Source organism: Silurus meridionalis, chromosome 14 (genome assembly GCF_014805685.1).
Source record: "Silurus meridionalis isolate SWU-2019-XX chromosome 14, ASM1480568v1, whole genome shotgun sequence".
Classification (NCBI taxonomy): domain Eukaryota; kingdom Metazoa; phylum Chordata; class Actinopteri; order Siluriformes; family Siluridae; genus Silurus; species Silurus meridionalis.
Genome location: NC_060897.1, coordinates 23493475 through 23515434, shown reverse-complemented (window position 1 = coordinate 23515434; position 21960 = coordinate 23493475). Strand labels below are relative to the sequence as shown.

The 21960-nt window shown below is 41.9% G+C and overlaps 1 protein-coding gene across 1 annotated transcript in view; it reads left to right on the top strand.

Moving 5' to 3' along the window:
• LOC124396878 (voltage-dependent T-type calcium channel subunit alpha-1I-like) overlaps positions 1 to 21960 on the top strand; it is a 119736-nt gene that overhangs the window by 28498 nt on the left and 69278 nt on the right. Inside the window, exon 2 of the mRNA XM_046866240.1 lies at positions 4593 to 4848. Coding sequence (XP_046722196.1) covers positions 4610 to 4848 — 239 coding nt within the window. The 5' untranslated portion in view covers positions 4593 to 4609. The remainder of the gene's footprint in view (positions 1 to 4592; positions 4849 to 21960) is intronic.

Sequence of the window (21960 nt, the reverse complement as noted above, 5' to 3'; positions counted from 1 at the left end):
TGTCTCAGTGCTGCTATCAGCTGCAGGAGCTTTGAACCCTGTGTAGATCTCGGTCTCCAGACTCCCAAAGCTTATGCCGCCTTTTAAATGTCTGTCAGCTACAATCGTGTCTCCTGCGTCTCCCTGAACTCGACGTCTCCACGCTGACAATCGCTGTAGAGCTGATGTTCACACCAAACTGCATCAGACGAGACGTGTGAGGGCTGGAACATTCCTCTCACACAACCAACAAACATGAGTTCATCATGTGTTAAACAGCAAGTCGGATTATTATCTGTTTAGTGTTACATTTCTGACCAGGAAGTGAGTTCGCTCCTGTCCTCGGTCTCTCACTGTCCTCGGTCCCTCACTGTCCTCTCTTTAGTCTCTATTAAAGATAATAAGCTGTAATTACAAAGCGCTTGCACTGGACACTTCTCCACAGCTAGTGCATTACTAAGGACCTGACCGAGCTGCTGCTGTAGAGCAAAATTCCACATCTTCCATACAAGAACATGAAAACACACACACACACACACACACACACACACACACACACACACACACAGACAGACCGGGTGGGGGTGAGACTCGTCTCGCTCGGCTGCCAGAGTGAAACAGAGCCGATAAAGTCTTCGAGTGAAATAACATCTCGGGCTCGGAGTCTCCAGTCTGACCCCGGCACCAGCCGCCTGTCAGTCACAGGCATCGCCATGGCGACGGGTCTCTCGGGAGGGCAGCATCATTCCACACTCGCTCTGTCAGCCGGACAGAAATTGTTTTTCCGTGTACCAGGTGTCTCATTTGTAGCCCAGACGATCCCAAACCCTGCTTTCCATCCCTGACGCTTTAGATCCTCAGCCGTGAAGATATGAAGCACGTGCTGGAGTTCAGACGCCAAAGTGAAATGCTCAGCTTTTCTCTCCGCTTCAAGAGCGCACGCTGTCACGTCACAGCCGTGTGTGTGGTACACACACACACACACACACACACACACACACACACACACACACACACACATTTTAATAAGAGCTAGCTACAAAGTGAAATGAGATGATCTGTATCTGATTGAGATCTCCGTGTGGTTCCTCTGGGATCACTCAAACAGCTTGTTTCTACTCCTGACTTTGTTTGTTTGTTTGTTTGTTAGTTCGGTTGATTGATGTGGTTTTTAGTAGCATTAGCTTGTTTCGGAGCGGCGTGTGATGCGACTCAGGACACGCTAAAAGAAATCGCTGGTGGTGTTTGTGTGCGATTGATTCGACTCCGAGCGCTCATTACGTAAAAACTGCTGCTTCATAATTTAGCATTATTGAATCTCGTGTCCTGTTCGTACGGGATCATGGTGACTGCATAGGCAAATCGCTCGGCTCTTCAACCGCTCAATAATCAGGACAGGATACACACACACACACACACACACACACACACACACACACACACAAACCCAACCACCAACACCACTTCATCCCTAAACACCTCACCATTCACATTAATCTCAATTCACTGCCATTAAACACACACACACACACACACACACACACACACACACACACACAATTTCTGGAAAGGAAATAAGTGCATATGCAATCTTATATTTAATCAGTCTTCATCAGTAACATCTTTTTAAACAGATGTTACACTGTGTGTGTGTGTGTGTGTGTGTGTGTGTGTGTGTGTGTGTGTGTGTGTGTGTGTGTGTGCCACCCTTTTAAAGGTGCTAATATGTTTTGGTGTTAAAAGATTAGAGAGATTCTCATAGAGACTCTCAGTGTTACTGAGGGTTTCACAGGAAACAGGTTGATGATGGAATCAAGTGAACAAAAGGAGAATAAAAAAAGAAGAATTGAAAACAGAGTGAGAGAAGAGGCAGATGATACGGCATCAAGCTTTCGCTCCGAAATCGTTCTCTGTTTTACAATCACACTACAGAGACGGAGGCGTGTCCTGAGAGTCACATGGAACACAGATTAACATGGCAGAGGCAGAGCTGTAACCTCCTGCAGACACAACAGGAAAAGAACCTCTTAAATAATTTGATGATTTGCTGTCTGTCTGAACCAAAGACATAAAAGTGAATTTTCTGAAACATACCGAATTGCAGGGCATCAGATGTTTTCTATCACATCGTAGAAATCGGGTCACACTGCATCGTAACAGGGTTGAAGCGTATCGTATCAGTAGCTGCTTCATAAGTATCTGTAACGTATCGTTGGATCCGCGTTGAGATGGGAATCACATCGGCCTCAGTTATGGAGATGCACATCCCTGCTGTGGTGCTCCACTGAGATGAATTTAGATAAAGATATTTGTATTGTGATGATGATGATGATGATGGTGATGATGATGGTGTTAGCGATTTGATTGGCTGTCAAATTGTCGGAGGAGCTTCGAAAATGTTCCCTGTATTTTATATGATATTTATATAGTCATATTTTTTGATGTAAAAGCTTTCAGAGTGATGGAGGAAACGTCTTCAGCAGTATTGCAGTGATCTCACACACTCGAGACAGAGGTCTACACTCTCCTTCACTGTGAAAAGCAGTGAAATAAATAAAGGAAAACGAATTCTAGGCTCCTCGTACAGACTGGGAGCCAATTTTATAATAATATAACTAAATAAAATAATATAAATAATAATATAACATTGTCTGGAAAAAAATCTGTAAAAATCTATTAAATATATCGCATGAGTCGTGTAAAAATAATTAAATAATCAATAATACATTTTATGTTTTTTTTTTTATGAGCTGGATATAATATTCAATTTAATCTTTTTTAAGGATTATAAATGTATTTGTTTGTTTTTTCTTTAAGAATAAAAGTACATTTTATATATAATATTTAACATTATTTACACTATCAGATTATCAGATGATGTAAAATAATCTGTAAAACGCTTCAGTAACTGCAGCTGAGTATAAGATTATCTTTTTTAAACACGATATCAGTAAATAACGCTCGTACATCTGGCAGACGTTGTGGGCTGATGAGTGTAAATCTCTCTTCTGTCTAATGATTCATCTCAATACCAAGGTTTTATCTGCTCATGAATCCTAATGATGTCCTCCTCAGCATCACACATCACACTGCTCCTGCTGCTGATCTCTGAGCTCTCTATCCCCATCCCCCAGTCTGCAGCAGCAGCAGAAGCACATCACATCACTGTCACATCTCATTTGTTCGTTTATCAGATGTTTATTTGCAGCGTGTTCTCCTCGACTCAAGTGCGTCTATCCATCAGCCTCTTTATCAACTCACAGGTTCAGTAGATTTCAGGTGATCGTCCCAGTAAACACTTTAGTGAGAACTTGACTTCATTCTGGTGAAGGACAGATGTTTAATTCCTGACAGAGCAGCATGCAGACTCCTGAGTCATGTATAAATCATGATGTTCAGCACAGAGAACCTCGACTCCATCCAGAACGTGTGTGATCTCATCCAGAGTTTATTTCTGTTCCTCTCTCCCAGGATACACCTATTCATTTATCAGGAAGTGGTTAGGATAAAGCTCATTTAATAGATTAAATACATTGTGTGTGTGTGTGTGTGTGTGTGTGTGTGTGTGTGTGTGTGTGTGTGTGTGTGTGTGTGTGTGTGTGTCGTGTTTTATGGATTGAAAAGCTGCTTTGTCCTGAACCACACACAAACCGAGTGGATGTCAGAGAGTGAGGCGAGATGGGCAATCTGGAGCTCCTGTCTAAATCCATCTGATGTAATGCTGACTGTTACTGCACACACACACACACACACACACACACACACACACACACACACACACACACACACACACACATACAAACACACACACACACACACACACACACACACACACACACACACACACACACACACATACACACACACACACACATACAAACACACACAAACACACACACACACACACACATACACACACACACATACACACACACACACACACACACACACACACACACACACACACACACATACAAACACACACACACACATACACACACACACACACACACACACACACACACATACACACACACACACACACAAACACACACACACACGATGATAACTGAAAGATAAATGTTGTTTCAGGCCTGAAATAAAATAGAAAAATCAACAAACACCAAAAACACAAGTTTACATTATTTATCCCTCACACGCACGAGTGTTATTTATTATTATACTGTTTTATAAACTTAAAAAGGTCACGTTTTTGGAATACTGGAGTGTAGGGAATACTGAACGTTAGGGAATAATAGAGTGTAGGGAATATGGATCATTAGGAAATACTGGTTTGTAGAGACTATGGAATATTAAGAAATACTGATATATATATATATATATGGAATACTGACATGTTGGGAATACTGATGTGTACTGAATATTGTGGTGTATGTAATACTGGGCTGTGTGGAATTCTGAATGTTAGGAATAATGATGTGTGTGGAAAACTGGAATATCATAATATTGGAGTGTCTGGAATGCTGGCATATCATCAGACTATGCATGAAACCGGATATCTCCATGATTTGAGCTGATGATAAATGATCCATTTCTGCAGCAGTAATTAATCCCTAACTCTGTATTCCTCTCCTCACTCTCTTCTTCTCCAGGTCGCTACGGTGTCACTATGACCTCCGAGGAGGGTCCCGGACCACTGGCCATGAGCCAGATGGGAGCTGGGCTGCATGAGGACTACGGCCATGTCCAAGGGGATGACATCATAGAGGAGGTGGGGCCAGGTGATGATGTCAGCTATGACCTCAGTGCGCTGGTGGTTCCCTTCCCGGAGTTGGCACCTGTGGTGTTCTTCTGCCTCAAGCAGACCACATGTCCTCGTAACTGGTGCATCCGCATGGTGTCCAGTCCATATCCTTCACCTGCTTACCATGTGTGCTCACTTCACTCTAAGCATTGTGGGTAAGATAACCGCTGTGCTCATTTTGTGAGAATGGTGGTCTTGGGTAAGATCACTGACCTGCTGAAGATACTGGTCTATTCTTTAAGCTAATGCTAATGATGGAGCTTCTGTTATCATGACATCACTGATCCAGGTGATCTTCAGCTTCTCTAGGAAAGGGATGGAGTTCTGTGCTGGTGGATTTGCAGTTTTTTAGCTTATTCTGAAAGAAATATGTCTTGAGGATAAGGATGCTTTTAAATTGTGCTGGTTTCTGATAAAGCTTTGAATTAAGCTGTTTGGGTTCTCGTCATACAGAACATCTCACATGTTCCTCTTTTACAGAGGCCTGTAGAGAACTTCCTTCTCACTTCCTGCAGTCTGTAGTGTTGTTTCTCCTACACCTGCACGGTGCTTGTTTCATGATTTATGACCTGGAAGATGGTGGAAGAGCAAAAACGATATATTTTTCAGAGCCGCTAAACTCGTCTGCTCCAGCAGAAGCCCCATTAGCGCACCTCCTGCCTGACAGGTCACTAGCGTGGTTAGCATTTCTCATATTCTGGGAGAAAAATGGCAATTAGAAGTGTGTGTTTTGAAAACTGCGTTCGTTTGCTTTATAAATTAAACATGTGGGTTTTAGTTTTAATCTGTAACTGATTTACAAAAATGTTTGTGTTTGTTTTTTACATTCTGCTCATGTTAGGAAGCTGCTGAGCAAAATTCCTAATCTCCTCAAAGCTTCATGTCTGACAGCAAAAGCTTGCAGAGAACCTCCTCACTTTCTCTCAATTCAGGATCTAGAGCTAAATCAAGATCTAAGGTGATTTTTTTATCGCTAATGTTATATCTTCTGAAGTGAAGTCTTTAACACACTCCTGAAGTGTGTCTGATTCCTGCAGGGTGATGATTGATGATTGAGGTGCTTGAGATGATTGGGATGGTTGAGATGATCGAGGTGATTGAGGTATTTTAGATGATTGAGGTGTTTAATATTATTGAGTTGTTTTAGATGATTGTGGTGTTTGATATTATTGAGGTATTTTAGATGGTTGAGGTTTTGGTTTAAGGTTAATAATTGAGATATTTGAGATGATTAAGGTATTTAAGATGATTGAGGTATTTGAGATGATTGAGGTGTTTGGTATAAGGTACATAATTATGGTATTTTAGAATATTGTGGTATTTGAGATGATTGAGGTGTTTGAGGTGATTGAGGTATTTGAGATGATTGATGTGTTTGGTTTAAGGTTAATAATTGAGGTATTTTAGATGATTGAGGTGTTTGAGATGAACGAGGTGTTTGTTATATTGAGGTATTTGAGATGATTGAGGTGTTTGGTTTAAGGTTAATAATTGAGGTATTTTAAATGATTGAGGTATTTGAGATGAATGGGGTGTTTGTTATATTGAGGTATTTGAGATGATTGAGGTATTTGATATTATGAAGGTATTTTAAATGATTGAGGTATTTGAGATGAATGAGTTGTTTGTTATATTGAGGTATTTGAGATGATTGAGGTATTTGATATTATGAAGGTATTTGAGATAATTGAGGTGTTTGGTTTAAGATTAATAATTGAGGTATTTTAGATGATTGAGGTGTTTGAGATGATTGAGGTGTTTGAGATGAACGAGGTGTTTGTTATATTGAGGTATTTTAAATGATTGAGGTATTTGAGATGATTGAGGTGTTTGATATTATTGAGGTATTTGAGATGATTGAGGTATTTGATATTATGAAGGTATTTTAGATGATTGAGGTGTTTGATATTATTGAGGTATTTTAGATGATTGAGGTATTTGAGATGATTGAGGTATTTGAGATGATTGAGGTGTTTGATATTATTGAGGTATTTGAGATGATTGAGGTATTTGAGATGATTGAGGTGTTTGATATTATTGAGGTATTTGAGATGATTGAGGTATTTGAGATGATTGAGGTGTTTGATATTATTAAGGTATTTGAGATGATTGAGGTATTTGAGATGATTGAGGTATTTTAGATGATTGAGGTGTTTGATATTATTGAGGTATTTTAGATGATTGAGGTGTTTGATATTATTGAGGTATTTTAGATGATTGAGGTATTTGAGATGATTGAGGTGTTTGAGATGATTGAGGTATTTTAGATGATTGAGATGTTTGAGATGATTGAGGTATTTGATATTATTGATGTATTTGAGGTGATTGAGGTGTTTGATATTATTGAGGTATTTGAGATGATTGAGGTATTTGAGATGATTGAGGTGTTTGATATTATTGAGGTATTTGAGATGATTGAGGTATTTGATATTATGAAGGTATTTTAGATGATTGAGGTGTTTGATATTATTGAGGTATTTTAGATGATTGAGGTATTTGAGATGATTGAGGTATTTGAGATGATTGAGGTGTTTGATATTATTGAGGTATTTGAGATGATTGAGGTATTTGAGATGATTGAGGTGTTTGATATTATTAAGGTATTTGAGATGATTGAGGTATTTGAGATAATTGAGGTATTTGATATTATGAAGGTATTTTAGATGATTGAGGTGTTTGATATTATTGAGGTATTTTAGATGATTGAGGTGTTTGATATTATTGAGGTATTTTAGATGATTGAGGTTTTTGAGATGATTGAGGTGTTTGAGATGATTGAGGTATTTTAGATGATTGAGATGTTTGAGATGATTGAAGTATTTGATATTATTGATGTATTTGAGGTGATTGAGGTGTTTGATATTATTGAGGTATTTGCAATGACAAAGTCAGTTTAATGGAATTCAGTTCAGATGTATGTGTTACACATTTTGAACAATGCACAAATGCGCTTAAAGCAGGATACAGAAATAATTAGAATCTAAATTTGGAACTGATTCATGAATCCCTATACGTTTCTCCCTGATGAGAGATCTGGTGTCCACAGTGACAATGAAAAATGAAAAGCTCCCTGAGATGGTATGAGGAACCAAACTCAAAACAGAATTTATCCTCAACACCAAATGTCCATTCATTACAGTTCATCATTGTTGAGGTGCTCTGTTCACTGATGGACGTTTACGTGCAAATCATGTTCATGCTGATTGTGGCCTTCTGCATTGTCGCAGACATTTGATTATATTTACAGTCCAAATCCATTCTCATGGTTGTTGAGTTGCTCAGTAACTACTGACTAAAGACTCCACTAAATAAATATGTGTTCAGCCTCGACTTGAACACTGAGACTGTGTCTGAGTCCCGAACACTAAATGGAAGGTTGTTCCATAACTGTGGGGTTTATAAGAGAAACATCTTCCCCCTGCTGGAGTCTTCATTATTTGAGGTACCAACAAATAGCCTGCACCTTTTGATCTAAGTAGGCGTGGAGGATCATCCTGGTACAGAAGTTCACTCAGATACTGCGGCGTGAGAGCGTTAAGTGCTTTACGTCAGTAGTAGTATTTTATAATCAGTGTGAGATTTCACTGAGATGTAGAGTGGAGAAGGCAGGGCTGATGTGCTCATATTTTGAGTTTCTGATAGGGACTTTGTCTGGTGGCATTAAGGCCTTGGGAATGATTTATGTAGCTCTACTCTAAGCTCTGAGCAAATGGTGGATTTATAGTGAGTTATAGAGCGTTTTTCTGTGTGTGTGTGTTTGTGTGTGTGCGTCTGTGTGTCTATTTGTGTGTGTGTGTGTGTGTGTGCGTGCGTCTGTTTGTGTGTGTGTGTGTGTTTGTGTGTGTGTGTCTGTGTGTCTGTTTGTGTATGTGTGTTTGCTGACTTTTACGGCTTCCTTTAAAAGTTTAAAAGCTTTTCATTTTGCGTGCGCCGTGCTCTCTGCGTCCGTCTGCGAGACTCGGCCTCTTTTAAGACCAGACTAAATCAGATTTGGTGGTGAGACTCCTACTCTTCCTGCTCTCCATGCTCTCCATGCTCTTCCTGCTCTCCCTGCTCTCCATGCTCTCTCTGCTCTCCATGCTCTCTCTGCTCTCCATGCTCTCTCTGCTCTCCATGCGCTCCATGCGCTCCATGCGAGACGTGTTGAAGCTGTGTGGATTTCATCATTGTTGCTCACACTGGATATTCTTAGCACGCTAATGACACGGGTGTGAAATGTGCACACGCAGTCACTTTGTGTTTATCGACAAACCACACAAATTTGCACAGGAAACTGCAATCACACAGTCTGGGTTGTATAACGTAATGTTTGATTGCTTTATATGTCTGAGTGTGTGTGTGTGTGTGTGTGTGTGTGTGTGTGTGTGTGTGTATAGTCAAAGGTCACAACATACATTACCAAACCATAAACTCAACTTCAACATTAACACATGCTGATTGTTGCCATAGTAACTATAACGCGATGTTGTGATCTGTGACGCTCACACACACTCGCTTTCACAATTATTTTAATTTGCAAATATCTATGCAAGTGGGCGGAGCTTGTTTGTAGCTGAAGCTGATTCATACTAATGTCAGAAGGTTTATGAAGCAGATTCGCTCATTCTGCGTGCTCCAGTCAAATCTCCTGTGTGTGTGTGTCTGAGTCCCGAACACTAAATGGAAGGTTGTTCCATAACTGTGGGGTTTATAAGAGAAACATCTTCCCCTGCTGGAGTCTTCATTATTTGAGGTACCAACAAATAGCCTGCACCTTTGATCTAAGTAGGCGTGGAGGATCATCCTGGTACAGAAGTTCACTCAGATACTGCGGCGTGAGAGCGTTAAGTGCTTTACGTCAGTAGTAGTATTTTATAATCAGTGTGAGATTTCACTGAGATGTAGAGTGGAGAAGGCAGGGCTGATGTGCTCATATTTTGAGTTTCTGATAGGGACTTTGTCTGGTGGCATTAAGGCCTTGGGAATGATTTATGTAGCTCTACTCTAAGCTCTGAGCAAATGGTGGATTTATAGTGAGTTATAGAGCGTTTTTCTGTGTGTGTGTGTTTGTGTGTGTGCGTCTGTGTGTCTATTTGTGTGTGTGTGTGTGTGTGTGTGCGTGCGTCTGTTTGTGTGTGTGTGTGTGTGTTTGTGTGTGTGTGTCTGTGTGTCTGTTTGTGTATGTGTGTTTGCTGACTTTTTACGGCTTCCTTTAAAAGTTTAAAAGCTTTTCATTTTGCGTGCGCCGTGCTCTCTGCGTCCGTCTGCGAGACTCGGCCTCTTTTAAGACCAGACTAAATCAGATTTGGTGGTGAGACTCCCTACTCTTCCTGCTCTCCATGCTCTCCATGCTCTTCCTGCTCTCCCTGCTCTCCATGCTCTCTCTGCTCTCCATGCTCTCTCTGCTCTCCATGCTCTCTCTGCTCTCCATGCGCTCCATGCGCTCCATGCGCCCATGCGAGACGTGTTGAAGCTGTGTGGATTTCATCATTGTTGCTCACACTGGATATTCTTAGCACGCTAATGACACGGGTGTGAAATGTGCACACGCAGTCACTTTGTGTTTATGCGACAAACCACACAAATTTGCACAGGAAACTGCAATCACACAGTCTGGGTTGTATAACGTAATGTTTGATTGCTTTATATGTCTGAGTGTGTGTGTGTGTGTGTGTGTGTGTGTGTGTGTGTGTGTATAGTCAAAGGTCACAACATACATTACCAAACCATAAACTCAACTTCAACATTAACACATGCTGATTGTTGCCATAGTAACTATAACGCGATGTTGTGATCTGTGACGCTCCACACACACTCGCTTTCACAATTATTTTAATTTGCAAATATCTATGCAAGTGGGCGGAGCTTGTTTGTAGCTGAAGCTGATTCATACTAATGTCAGAAGGTTTATGAAGCAGATTCGCTCATTCTGCGTGCTCCAGTCAAATCTCCTGTGTGTGTGTGTGTGTGTGTGTGTGTGTGTGTGTGTGTGTGTGTGTAGGAATATTCTGGGTCACCTTCAGTGCTGATTATCATGCTGCATGAACATCAGACCTGAAACAAACTGTCTTCTGACACGTTTGACTCACACCTTTGACTCTGGGTGGATCAACCATGATTAGAAACTCAGCCTCACACGTTCACTCACAGCTCTCACATACATCCTCTCACAGCTCTCACATACATCATCTCACAGCTCTCACATACATCTCACATCTCTCACATACATCATCTCACAGCTCTCACATACATCTCACATCTCTCACATACATCATCTCACAGCTTTCTCACACATCCTCTCACAGCTCTCAAATACATCCTCACAGCTCTCACATACATCTCACATCTCACATACATCATCTCACAGCTCTCACATACATCCTCTCACAGCTCTCACATACATCATCTTACATCTCTCACATACATCATCTCACATCTCTCACATACATCATCTCACATCTCTCACATACATCTCACATCTCTCACATACATCATCTCACAGCTCTCACATACATCATCTCACAGCTCTCACATACATCATCTTACATCTCACATACATCATCTCACAGCTCTCACATATAGTACATCATCTCACATCTCTCACATACATCCTCTCATATCTCTCACATACATCTCACATCTCTCACATACATCATCTCACATAAATCATCTCACATCTCTCACATACATCATCTCACATCTCTCACATACATCCTCTCACAGCTCTCACATACATCATCTCACATCTCTCACATACATCATCTCACATCTCACATCTCTCACATACATCATCTCACATCTCTCACATACATCTCACATCTCACATACATCATCTCACAGCTCTCACATACAGTACATCATCTCACATCTCTCACATACATCATCTCACATCTCTCACATACATCTCACATCTCTCACATACATCATCTCACAGCTCTCACAATCATCATCTCACATCTCTCACATACATCATCTCACATCTCTCACATACATTATCTTACATCTCTCACATACATCATCTCACATCTCTCACATACATCATCTCACATCTTTCACATACATCTCACATCTCTCACATACATCATCTCACAGCTCACATACATCATCTCACATCTCACATACATTATCTCACATCTCTCACATACATCCTCTCACAGCTCTCACATACATCTCACATTTTCACATACATCATCTCACATCTCATACATCATCTCATATCTCTCACATACATCATCTCACAGCTCTCACATACATCATCTCACATCTCACATACATCTCATATCTCTCACATACATCATCTCACATCTCTCACATACATCTCACATCTCTCACATACATCATCTCACATCTCTCACATACATCCTCTCACAGCTCTCACACATCATCTCACATCTCTCACATACATCATCTCACATCTCTCATACATCATCTCACATACATCTCACAGCTCTCACATACATCATCTCATACATCTCACAGCTCTCACATACATCATCTCACATCTCTCACATACATCATCTCATCTCTCACATACATCATCTCACATCTCTCACATACATCATCTCACATACATCTCACAGCTCACATACATCATCTCACATCTCTCACATATATCATCTCACAGCTCTCACATACATTATCTCACATCTCTCACATATATCATCTCACAGCTCTCACATACATTATCTCACATCTCACATATATCATCTCACATCTCACATACATCCTCTCACAGCTCTCACATACATCATCTCACATCTCACATACATCATCTCACATCTCTCACATCATCTCACATTTCTCACATACATCCTCTCATATCTCTCATACATCATCTCACAGCTCTCTCACACATCCTCTCATATCTCTCACATACATCATCTCACAGCTCTCACATACATCTCACATCTCTTACATACATCATCTCACATCTCACATACATCATCTCACATACATCTCACAGCTCTCACATACATCATCTCACATCTCTCACATATATCATCTCACAGCTCTCACATACATCCTCTCACAGCTCTCACATACATCATCTCACATCTCTCACATATATCATCTCACAGCTCTCACATACATAATCTCACAGCTCTCACATACATCATCTCACATCTCTCACATACATCCTCTCACAGCTCTCACATACATCATCTCACATCTCTCACATACATCATCTCACATCTCTCATACATCATCTCACATCTCTCACATACATCATCTCACATCTCACATACATCATCTCACATCTCTCACATACATCATCTCACATCTCTCACATACATCATCTCACAGCTCTCTCACACATCCTCTCATATCTCTCACATACATCATCTCACAGCTCTCACATACATCATCTCACATACATTTCACAGCCCTCACATACATCCTGCTTGATATATACAATAACTTTTTCTGTTGGTTGATTTTGTCTGTCTCACTGTATTATAGTTTAAAAGAGAAAACATCATTTAGACAACATATATAGACTGTGTAACCATGGTAACGCTGTGTTGGTTTATTATGGGATTTGCTGTGTCACAGCTCAATATAGTCACTCATTAAATAAAGTGTTTTCCCCCTGTGTATGTGTGTGCATGTGTGTGTGTGTGTGTGTGTGTGTGTGTGTGTGTGTGTGTGTGTGTGTGTGTGTGTGTGTGTGTGTGTGTGTGTGTGTGTGTGTGTGTGTGTGTGTGTGTTGTGTGTGTGTGTGTGTGTGTGTGTGTGTGTGTGTGTGTGTGTGTGTGTGTGTGTGTGTGTGTGTGTGTGTGTATCCAACTTTTATTGTTTCCCCTCCTTTTCTCTCAGGTTAAGTTTCTCACCAATCCTTGAAGAACAACTCACTGTTTTGTGATTTGTCTCACAGCATGCTAAAGTAATTACACTCCTTTCACTCACACACACAATCTCTCTCTGTCTTACATACACACACACACACACACACATCTCTCTCTGTCTTACACACACACACACACACACACACAATCTCTCTCTGTCTTATACACACACACACACACACACACACACACACACACACACACACACACAATCTCTCTGTCTTACACACACACACACACACACACACTCTCTCTGTCTTACATACACACACACACACACACACACACACACACACAATCTCTCTCTGTCTTACATACACACACACACACACACACACACACACATACACACACACACAATCTCTCACTGTCTTACACACACACACACACACACACACACACACACACAATCTTTCTCCGTCTTACATACACACACACACACACACACACACACACACACACACATCTCTCTCTGTCTTGCACACAGACACACACACACACACAGACACACACACAGACACACAGACACACACACACACACACACTCCTCTATCATACTCTTTGTGTCGTCCTCGGTAGTTGATTGTCTCTCACTTTGTCTCCTTTATTTCTTTTACTCACTCTCTCTCTCTCTCTCTCTCTCTCTCTCTCTCGCTCTCTCTCTCTCTCTCTCTCTCTCTCTCTGTCTCTTTCCCCATTTATCAATCTTTATCTTTTTTCTCCATCTCCATTTCTGCCTTACACACACACACACACACACACACACACACACACACACACACACACACACACATATATCTCCAGTGGTTATCTCATTGAGACAATGACCTTCTTAATCATTAGCTGAAGCTGCGGTGAGTCACATGACCACAGTGTTCCGTTCTCCACATCTCTACAGGACCACATTCTTAATTCTAATGAAGTGTAAAGTATCTCACACAACCCTGCAAATCCTTCTCTCTCGTAAAGTGCGCACACACACACACACACACACACACACACACACACTGTGATTGATGATCACTGTCTGAGTGAGAATGAAAGTGAGTGATTAGTAATGATGAGTATTTCTGGTTTAGATAAATTACATTCGTTACATCCACGATTTATTTCTTTATAATGCTATTTAAATGATATTTTCTATCTATCTATATCTATCTATCTATCTATCTATCTATCTATCTATCTATCTATCTATCTATCTATCTATCTATCTATCTATCTATCTGGCTGGTTGGCTGGTTGGTTGGCTGTTTATTTATTTATTTATTTATTTATTTATTTATTTATTTATTTATTCATTTATTTATGTATCTATTCATCTATTTATCTTCGTGTGTGAACAGGATTAGGGTTTGGTCTGTGGATTAGTGCTCAGGATCTGCAGCAGGATCTCTGAGTGTTCCTGTAATACTCCACACTGCTTTACTCAAGTGAATTAGCGTTTCATCACTGTGAGGCAGAACGCTGTAATCAGATTAACCTCGTAATCAGATTAGTAATCAGACTCTCTACAAGAATCTGGAGAGTTCAGATCTCTGTGACTGTGCCCTCCGTCTCTCCGTCCATCTATCTGTCCTTCATCTATCCCTCCATCATCTATCCTTCTAGCCATCCCTCTAGCCATCTATTCATCTATACATCATCCATTCATCTATTCATCCGTCTATCCATCCACTGCATCATTCATCTATTCCTCCATCCATCTATCCATCCATCCCTCCATTCATCATCCCTCCAGTATCCATCCATCTGTACATCATCCATCCATCTATTCATCCATCCATCCATCCCTCCATTTATCCATTTATCCATCCATCCCTCTATTAATTCATCTATCCATATTTATATTGACTAACAGAAGCCACGCCCCCAAATTATTCCTATTGGCCCTCCTAAAATTGTATCCATGGCCACTGTATGTGCTCTTTATTAAATTCTCCTTCTCCTCGTCCTCCTTCTCCTCAGTGTGTGTAATCATCACTGACTTCATACATGTTGCATCTCTTTTTTCTTACCTGATAATTTTTCCTGAGATTCCTGAGAAGTTTGTAGTGGACATAATGTTTGTAGAGTTGTGGAGACGTGCTCCAGCCGAGCTCCAGACGTGTTCTCATTAAACTCCAGACCTCACAGGTGTTTCAGGAACTCAGAATGAACTTCAAATTGCCTTCTTTGTAACAGAACAGCTTGTTCACATTGAGTATCAATTCTCACACTTTCCTTCCTGACAGGCTGCGGCCTGGATGTGGACACACACACACACACACACACACACACACACACACACACACACACGGAGGGTTCAGTTTAATCCGCTGCTCAATCTGCGGATGTTTTATAGCCTTTCAGCTCGTGGGTCTTGAACAGACGTTACAACAGATTGCTTTTCTAACAAACACAGACACTTAAATGTCCACACACAATTTGTCCTTGTTCTGTCTTTCTGTCTGTCTGTTGCTCCGTCTCTCTCCATCTGTTTTCAGGTACACTGCTGTTTGCTACGTGATCCACGTGTCCTTTCGGTCAGTGAGGTTTTTTTTTTTGGTAAATGGCTTTTAAAATGTCTGGTTTTATGTGTGTTGTGAATTCGAATAGGTTTTAATGACAGGCCATTAGGAATGAATTGTGTTTTCATGGTCTCACTTTAAATGGCCTTCAGAAAGCCCTTAAAAGTTTCTATTAAATGATGTAAATGATTTCTTGGATAGAAAGAAAGCGTGTCAGAGCTCAGACTCGAACCTGTTGCTCCTCCATTCGTTCACATTTATACTAAAGAACACTTTAGACTTTCTATTCGATTCCGTTACACTGAGGACGGAGTGTTGGTCTAAAACCACACTGTATAGAACATTAGAACCAGGAATTAGCCAGTGATGTAAGAGTCACTAATACACATCAGGATACACGTTAATGATGTGACGATGTGATAAAAAAGTCTGCATCAGATGATAAAAGATGCCATTTGTATCACGATGCATGTTTTTAACACATCTGCGTATTTATTTATTTATATATAATAATTAGTAGAAATGCTACACTTTTATTATGTAGACGTGACCGATATTTGATATGTAGACTGATTTCTTGTCGCTAAACAGTTTCTTGAGCGTGTTTTCTCAGCACCCCGCCCACATGAACATGATCACAACACTACAGAGACTAAGGCGTGTCACATAGAATACAGATTAACATGGCAGAAAGAGAGAGAGAGAGAGAGAGATTGTGAGAGAGAGAGTGAGAGAGATTGTGAGAGAGAGTGAGAGAGAGAGAGAGAGATTGTCAGAGAGAGTGAGAGAGATTGTGAGAGAGAGAGAGAGAGAGAGAGAGAGATTGTGAGAGAGAGAGTGAGAGAGAGAGAGAGAGTGAGGGATAGTGAGAGGGATAGTGAGAGAGAGAGTGTGAGAGAGAGAGAGAGAGAGAGAGAGAGAGAGGGATAGTGTGAGAGAGAGAGAGAGAGAGAGAGAGAGAGAGAGTGAATATATGTGAATACATGTGTACTATTGAATTGAACTCCAATGATTTAAACACTAAGCTTCACCTCCCGGTTACTCCCCAACTACTCCCCTGCTACTCCCCTCCTACTCCCCACCTACTCCCCTCCTACTCCCCGGCTACTCCCCGGCTACTCCCCTCCTACTCCCCTCCTACTCCCCACCTACTCCCCTGGCTACTCCCCTCCTACTCCCCTCCTACTCCCCACCTACTCCCCTGGCTACTCCCCTCCTACTCCCCTCCTACTCCCCACCTACTCCCCACCTACTCCCTGCTACTCCCCACCTACTCCCCGGCTACTCCCCACCTACTCCCCTCCTACTCCCCTCCTACTCCCCACCTACTCCCCGGCTACTCCCCACCTACTCCCCACTTACTCCCCTCCTACTCCCCACCTACTCCCCACTTACTCCCCTCCTACTCCCCACCTACTCCCCGGCTACTCCCCACCTACTCCCCGGCTACTCCTCCTACTCCCCGGCTACTCCCCACCTACTCCTGGCTACTCCCCACCTACTCCCCGGCTACTCCTCCTACTCCCCGGCTACTCCCCACCTACTCCCCTGGCTACTCCCCACCTACTCCCTGCTACTCCCCACCTACTCCCCTGGCTACTCCCCACCTACTCCCCGCTTACTCCCCTCCTACTCCCCGGCTACTCCCCACCTACTCCCCGGCTACTCCCCACCTACTCCCCTGGCTACTCCCCTACCTACTCCCCGCTTACTCCCCTCCTACTCCCCAGCTACTCCCTCGCCCACTCCCCGGAAAAACATCTTTTTTCACACTTTTCGTTGCTCAGCCACAATGAAACGTCTAAAAACGCTCACGTCCCTGTAATGTTGCTGATTCAATGAACCTGTGTTTAACTCCCTGAACTCACACCTGACCTTACAGCCAATCACAGTGCAGGATTCACACTGAGCGTGATGAGTATCTATACATTGAGGAACAGAGAGAAGCTAAACGTGATCTATACTGATAATAATACACAGAAATCGAATTCAGAGGAAATAAAGAGTAGTGAGGTGTATAAGGTCACACCTACAGTTATAACCCTGTTATAAGAGCTACGTGTGAAGCGTGTGTTGTGAGATGTCACATGACTCGACAGGTATGTTTTGGTCAGCTGTGTGAGTGCTGCGGCGGTGTTTATCCGGCTTTACACAACAGAACACTCGTATGTCGTGTGGGATTTAAAGCAGAATGAGCCAGCCAGCATCTCTGTTTAATCCAGAAGACTGATCTGCTAATCCAGATCTTCACACGACTTAACACTGGTGTACGCCGGTTTATGAAGGTGTCCCGTAGCCCCGCGAGCATGCCATGTGATTCAAGTGTTTTATGGTATTTCGCTAAAATTCCTGTTTGCGATGTTTTTTTCTGCATGCGCTCAGGGTTTAAATGAAATTGCAGGCGAGAATCGAGCATACGAACAGAAGCGTGACAGCCGGAAGGATTAGGAATATCTCTCATTAGCAGGTGGAGGAAAGCTGAGACAGGCAGAAAAAGGAGTAAAAGAAGGAAGGAAGGAATAAAGTGTGTGTGTGTGTATGTGTGTGTGTGTGTGTGTGTGTGTGTGTGTGTGTGTGTGTGTGTGTGTGTGTGTGTGTGTGTTTGAGGATGGAGGACGTGTGATTTGGAGGCACAGTGTGGCAGGTGAGGGTGTGTGGGAGCTCCAGGTCAGGACTGTTCATGTCAATAGGCAGGTAGGAGGACCAGCACTGCCCTAATTACCCCACTATGGTATTGGACCAAACCTCAAAACGAAACAATGAGGGAAAAGGAGGAGGTGAGAGAGAAAATGGAGAGAGAGAGAGAGAGAGAGAGAGAGAGAGAGAGAGAGAGAGAGAGAGAATGAGAATGGAGACTGGTCAGTGGAAGAATCTTTACTCCCAGAAGAGCTGAGATGAAAAAGAGAGATGCAGTATGTAATAAAGAAAGGCCATTTCTTCAGGCTTTCACCTGGAACAGAGTCGAGTCACAGGTTCGGCCGTCACTTCTCTCTCTCTCTAACACACACACACACACACACACACACACGGTGTGAAAGCAGCATCTGACCCCTGGGACGAGGCTAAAATGGCAGCGCTTTGTCAATGTCAGCTGCTCCAGACTCCCCTCTGTGCTATAGTACTCCAGAACCATCACACCATGCTGCTTATTCTGCTTACACTGTGTGTGTGTGTGTGTGTGTGTGTGTGTGTGTGTGTGTGTGTGTGTGTGTGTGTTTTGTAAAGGTGCAACACCATGCATGGCTCGTTTCCAAGCTGACTTAATTAATGCATGATGAATACATTTGTGTGTGTATGTGTAAAAATAAATGCGCCCTGGCAGATGAACCGTAATCATGTAGAGTGTTGATGCGTACAGATAAGAAACCGGATCTGCATCGATCCTTCAAACGATTGTATGTGTAAATAAACCTCTTCTAATATAAATTGAGTTGACACTTGTGCAGAGTGTGTGTGTGTGTTAGCCGTTTTCTGTCGACGCCTGACTCGTTCCCCTGAGCGACTGGAAACATTCACAGCGCCGCGTTCTGACCTTTTACATTCAGGGATTACAGCAACGTTCTCGGAAAACCATCTGAATGCTGCTCGAGGATGTTGACGTAAATGTATATGCAAACGTGAGGATAAATACACACGACTGTTTTCCAGATTTCAGACGTTCCTTTTGGATGCCTTGTTTTCGGTTTTTCCAGGATTCCTGCAGTATGTAGCAATCTCAGCATTCCCATCTGCTCCAGTGTGTGACTGTTCTAGCATTCCCACAGTCTTTATTAAACCTGGAGACTTTGCTTGGACCCACTATTTTAAAGTCTTTCCACTGTTTCCACAATTAGTAATAATATCATTCCTGTTGCACCTTCTGTTGTCAGCACGTCCAGAATTCATCCAATCCAACATTCTCACTCACTTAGTTCTTTATAGCATTCCCACTGTCCCAGTAATCCACTTTAATCCAAATATATGTTGCGGTATTCCCATGATTCCACTGTTCATTAATCCCAGCATTCCCACTGATCATCCTGTCCTTGTCTATTCCGGCGTTCCTGCTGCTCTTGTAAATGCCACACAAAACATGCACAGTGCTGCACGCTGACCTTTTACATTCCGAGATCACAGCGAAGATCTCGGAACTGAACTAATGCTTCTTTAAGGTTATTTGTGAATCTGTGTATGTATCCTTATAGAAAATCATTCTCTATCAATCCCAGCATTCCTACAGGTTCCAAACTCTGTTCCCGGAGTGAGCTTGAGTTGAGTACTGTGCTGTCAGTAACTGTTGTTCCTGTCTCCAGTTTTCCCAACATGCTGTCTGCTTTTATTGTGTATTTATAATATTCTCACATCTGCCAGTCTCTCTTGTAATCTCAGCATCTGTCTTCCACAATCCCAGCATTCCCTGATCTCCTATCTTCTGTTGCCCATGCATTCCATTTGCTTTCACCAGCAACTGAAAACAACATAGCCTTTCAAAGCTTTTATACTTTCCAACATTTCCAATGATTTTACTATCATGTATAATTCCAGCATTCCCAAAGATCTATTACTTATAATCTCAGCATCCTCAATGGTCCCACTGTTATTTATAATCCCAGCATTCCCAAAGATCTTGTGATTACTTATTATCCCAGCATTTCTAATGATCTATTACTTATAATCCCAGCACTCTCAACGATCCCATTATTATGTATAACCCAAACATTCCCAATAATCTTAATAAACCCAGCACCCCAATGATCCCACTATTACCTATAATCCCAGCATTCCCAATGATCTAGTGATTATTTATAATCCCAGCATTCCCAATGATCTCATAATTACTTATAATTCCAGCATTCCCAATGATCTCATAATTATTTATAATTCCAGCATTCCCAATAATCTAGTGGTAAATTATAATCCCAGCATTCCCGATGATCTAACTGTTTCCTATAGTGGCATTTCTTCTCAGCATTCACACTTCTCTTAACTTCCATAAGACCGTTTTACCTGGTGTGCTTTTTGTCTGGATTTTGTTGACTCAGAGATTAACGAGGTGAGAAGAACTTGGAGTTCTTCCTAGCAAACCTGGTTCTTTGTAGAACATGAGCTGCTGCTGAAGATGTCTGGAGTATCTGCAGCATTAGACCTGGTAGAGCAGCTCTGAGATGCACGGTGACTCAGTGCAGTCAGCACAGTAATACCTCACGTCTGCTCCTCAGTCTGATCTCAGGCTTCTGGGATGTTCATGACTGCTTCCGGACGCGCCCTGTTTAGGATCAGACGGGGAGCTGAAGTCTGAAATGGAACTACACTTCATAAAGTTTGATAGGTGTGTAATAAATCTCATATCTGTGAAGACACAAAGCTCCAGAAGATCTTTAATTTTTCTCCACTTCCTCACAGGAGCTGATGCTGTAATTCGATTTGGGTTTGGGTTCTGAAGCAGCGAGTGGACACACGGCTACACTTCATCATCATGTTTCCTTTTGGCCAATTTCCCAAACTAATGAGGTGTATAGAGAGGGAGTGTGTGTGTGTGTGTGTGTGTGAGAGACACAGAGACGGAGAAGGAGGAATGCTCTCTGAAGAAATCCGCACACATTCAATGTTATCGGATAGCGAACAGCAGCCTCTGTCTCTCCAGTTTGTTCTCCTGTTTCTGGGCGGAGTTCCACTTCATGCTGCATTATGCACCAAGCTGTTTTCCTTTGTAACGTTTGTGTTTTTTTGTTTCAAACACATTTTCGAACACATTTACTGGGTTTTTCACTCCTGGGATTTCCGTGCTGTAAATTGAATCCTGTGTCTGCTCCCCAGTCAGGAATTGTGTTTCAGGATGAAATTGCATTTGATTGAGATGCTGCAGACTTTCAGACTGTTGGACGAGTTTGTGCGTCTCTCT